This window comes from Notothenia coriiceps, unplaced genomic scaffold (genome assembly GCF_000735185.1).
Source record: "Notothenia coriiceps isolate Sejong01 unplaced genomic scaffold, NC01 NC01_scaffold00022080, whole genome shotgun sequence".
In the NCBI taxonomy this organism is placed as follows: domain Eukaryota; kingdom Metazoa; phylum Chordata; class Actinopteri; order Perciformes; family Nototheniidae; genus Notothenia; species Notothenia coriiceps.
In genome coordinates this window covers 1,126-5,490 of record NW_011354781.1, presented here as the reverse complement: position 1 = coordinate 5,490, position 4,365 = coordinate 1,126, and the positions used below count along the sequence as shown (strand labels likewise).

Sequence of the window (4,365 nt, the reverse complement as noted above, 5' to 3'; positions counted from 1 at the left end):
AACAGGTCAATATCCACGTCACCTGCCACCTGCAGTAACAGGTCCAGGAGAGGGCTTCTATTGGGGTTTGAATCTCTGTCTTCACCAACTAAGCCTTTGGAACCTCTGTTTTGGTTCATTGGAAGATTAACATATTTAAGGTTGCTTAGGGGGAGAGCCATAAGAAAATGTCCACACAATTAGTTAGCCAAGAGAGTCACGACAGAAAGTATTCCTTCTAATTGAACAATTTCTGACTAGGTGGGCATTTCAAAACTTCCCGCACATACTATATGCATGCGTTATGGTACGCGCGCGCGCGTGCGTGTGCGTGTGCGTGCGTGTGTGTGTGAAAAAACTAAAGCAGCAGGCTGCAGTAACAACATTTCCTCTGGGAGCCATTTAGCCTTTAGCTAGCTGGTGAGCTTTAGGCTGATTTAGGCTGATTTCTCTGCCTCAGCAGGCTCAATCTACAATGCTGCACTTCTTCACCATAACAAAGTAAGCCTTAAACTGTACAGTACTTGTGTATCGACATATTTATTCCTGCATTAAAAACATTCCTCACTACTTAAAGCTGACATCTATCTGTAGGGTAGTCAAACTGTGTTGAACCTTTAGGAAAACCCTACGGTATGTCACATGAAGGTACAGGTGGGCAGTGTTCAATATGTAGAGAGTGCAGTCTGCAGATACAGGCTGTCAGTGACACAAGGTCTTCAGACACACCCTGCTCTAAAGCATGATATGACTTCTGACCCTCTTGACGTTGGCAATGTTTAAACCAACATACAGGCTGCTTAAAGCTTTCAAAAACACATAATTAGAGGATCTAGGGTATTTTAAAAATAAAATCTAGTTTTGATGAAATAGCCAGCTGTGTTAATTTGGCAGTTATTTATTGAATATTCTTTTGTTTTTTTCAGACTCCCTGAAGCTTAACACCTCATGCCTTGTATTGTCTCATTTTGAGTGAAACACTTTAAACTTCTACTGGATAATTCAGCTGGATCCTCACCAGACTACATAGAAAAGTAGCATGTCCAACCCACATCTAGTATGTGGACAGCCAAGATAAATGTCTGTATTTAAGAACTGCCACAAAGCTATTTTGTGCATTTACATACAGACATGTGCGTATGTGCACTGAAACACCCTACGACCTTCCTAGCTACTGTATATTTAAAGGTTATTTAGTCTGCAATCCAGATGTGGCTTCACTTCAGTTGTTTGGCTCTCAAACTTCAGGTTCAACATTACATGTATTTGAATACTAAAACAACAAGCTATAATTATTCTGCAATTCAAGAACAGAGATTGTACAGCAGCAGTTTTGTAACCCCTATAACTTTAAAAGCAGCACTGTGCATGTCCAAATATCTGGATGTTATATTCAAAGTTTTTTGTATACATTTGCTATATCAAGGTATATAGGGTAAAAGTATATGTATCCACTTGTTGGCAGATCAGAGCAGAATCTTTGTGTTTCACTGTGTATGTGGCTTTTACACAGGATCACAATAAGTCATAATCAAGGTTATCAACTCTGAAATGTGTATTAAACAGGAAGTACTCATTTGAAATCGAATGTAAGTAGAGAGTGAGTACGCACCTGAGTACGGCTGACACTGATTGGCTCCTTGAGGACGATCCAGCTGACGCTCTCCAACAGAGGGGGCGTGGTCAGAGAGCCGTCATAGGTCCAGAAGTCCAGAGAATCAGGCAGGAGGGTCTTTGGGTCAAAGTTAGCAAAGACGGTCTGCTTCCCCTGCAGGTGTGAGGGCGGAGGAACAGGGAAGAGGGGGTAAGGAAAGGAAGGGAAGCAGTTGTCGCTCATTGTTAACCATTACAATTGTAGGTCTTCCAATAATTTAAAATGTGCTTCATTGACAGAATAAGCTCATTTGTCTTCAGCAGATATGTTTTGGGATTTGCATGGATCTGCGTGTTTTTAACATAGGCGGCCTGTGAGGCTCAGGGTACGGAAAGCTAATATTGGACCAACTTTGAACACCACAGAAGACTGAATTATTATTATTATTATGTTTAGCATATCATACTGAAAAACAATAACTAGGGGGGTGAATGTTTATACCAGGTGTACAATCATTTTGACGCTAATAATCATAATATGGTAGATTACAAGGCTACATAAAAACGAGACTCAACGATGCCGGGCTAATGTGCTAATGATTTAGCGCTTCACAAAAACAATGCAAATACATTGAAATTGAAACATGACATTACAAATGAAAAATGAAATTCATACACTATGTTTATTAGAAAAAGAAGATTTATTCAATACTATTGCTGTGAGCTAAAACAATGCTAATGTAGAGACAGCATCCGTTACTCTGCAAAAAGACATGCAATCTGTGATGTACATAATACATCTTCTTGCTGGAAGTGTACGTTGAGTTTGTAGCACTTTGTACATGCCTCACTCTGCTTGTTCTGACAGTTAATCATAGTTAGTGCTCTAATAGTGAAGTCTGATAGTGAAGTTCTTAATAGTTATTATTGAATCAGAATACCATTATTCGTCCAACAGAGGGGAAGTGTACACTGTTACAGAGAAAGTAATGAGCCAGAAGGGGTAACATATTGACTCAGAGACATGCATATAATATTAAAGATACAATTAGAAATTACACAAATTACAACTTAGAAAGATACACATCCAGATGGACAACATTAACAACCAATAGCAGTATCTTTTTAAAATAAGTGTATTAAGTAATGTGCTAGCAGCCAGGTAACCGGAGTGAAAGTGGAAGTATGTATTGCACAGTTAAATGTATTTGTTGACGATAAAAACCTGATATAACCTGGTATTTCGAGTGGCTTATCAGAATGTATCGTAGCAGTAGCATGTATGACTTTTAGGAAACATTGGTAAGCACAGTAGTAAATCGACCAATCATTTATGGGAGGCTAAGCTTCTCTAGCGTTTTTACCCCCCACCACTGATTTTTACCTTGGTCTTAATGCTGTCAAAGGCATCCAGAACCTTCTGAAGCCGGGGGTTGGCGGCACCGATCTGAACGACAGAGACAAACACAGTTACATTTACAGTAAACTTTAGCTTTATTTATTTAGATTGTCTCTTAACCTTACATCGTGCTGTGAACGGCATGAATACTTAAAGCTACCCCCCACTCCCTGCCTCCAGTGCAGTCAGACTGAGACTCACCTTGAGGAAAACCCCCACCACTGCAAGGCCATCAGGCTGGCTGGCTGCCTCTCCAAAGCTGGGGTACTTAGTGTTCCAGTGCACCAGGTGAAGCTAACAGGGGAAGAGGCACATTTTAAGAAACCCAGGCTACAGAAAGTGTGTCATCTTGTCCAAAATATACTTTAACAAGTGCAATAACGTGGATATTTTACAAATAATAAGACAGATCTCTAAAAAGAAGAACAATGCAAAATGTTTCAGCAAGAGTTTGAAGCGCATCTGTGATAATGTCAGATGTATCAGACAAATATAAATATCTCCTTTTCTTTATTATTAGAGATAAACCACCAGTCCGATTGTTATGACACTTGGTGGAACAGTACAGTATGGCATGGGCCAAGAAAGAACCCGTTACGCATTGAAGCAGACGGAGTCCCAGCAGGTCAGATATGTGAATTACTGTTCACTTATGGAAACGATCCATCGAGTTAGTTTATTTCTTAATAGGTTCTAAAAATAATTTGAATATATTGGAACTAAAGACACTGGAATCTATCAATTGAATACCCAATGTGTTTTTGTATTGAGTAATGTAGACTCCAGTCACCCCCAGTTCTTTCTTAAACAATCACAGAAGTAATGCCCCTTGTGTGTTTTCATACAGAACCATGAAGAACAGTGTTACTCATGTTTACTGAATCATCTTGCCAAAGACAGGACAGTTCCACCATCACAGACCACATGCTGTCCAGGCCCTGTTCCTGCAGGGTTAGTGAAGCAGCAGCTCCTTCAGTACCTCACAGGGGGACCTGATGCCGTTGACGGTGTGTTCGGAGCCTCTGTCATTACTCGCTCCCCAGTGGAAATGAAACTGCTTCAAACGGTACGTTCCAGAAATAGGACCTCCAGTCAGGACTGGTGAGCACAAAAGTCATTACAGATGCAAAATGTCAATCTGAATGAAATACTGTAGTTCTACACATTCTACAGACCTTTGATGGAAACAATTATGGAGAAATCATCATCTGATTTTTGACTGAATTATCATTAATTGGATAATTTCCAGATAATTTCGTCCTTATAATGTGCAGCACTTATCTTTTTAAAGTCAGAGAAAATTACACACTGATGACGTCATCATCAAACAGATGACACTTTTTAGGCAGATGTCCTCCAGATGCTTACACGGTGATGACATCATCACACGCTCT

The 4,365-nt window shown here is 40.0% G+C and overlaps 1 protein-coding gene across 1 annotated transcript; it reads right to left on the bottom strand.

Annotated features, from left to right (window-relative positions):
• Window positions 1-100: 100 nt before the first annotated feature.
• LOC104953668 (carbonic anhydrase-like) lies at window positions 101-4,129 on the bottom strand (the record flags this gene model as incomplete). Its single annotated transcript, XM_010780639.1, is given in 6 exon segments — window positions 101-119; window positions 1,596-1,747; window positions 2,957-3,019; window positions 3,173-3,265; window positions 3,951-4,082; window positions 4,085-4,129. Coding segments are annotated over 6 exon segments (489 nt in total), but the record flags the coding sequence as incomplete, so codon positions are not given.
• Between the last annotated feature and the right edge of the window lie 236 nt (window positions 4,130-4,365).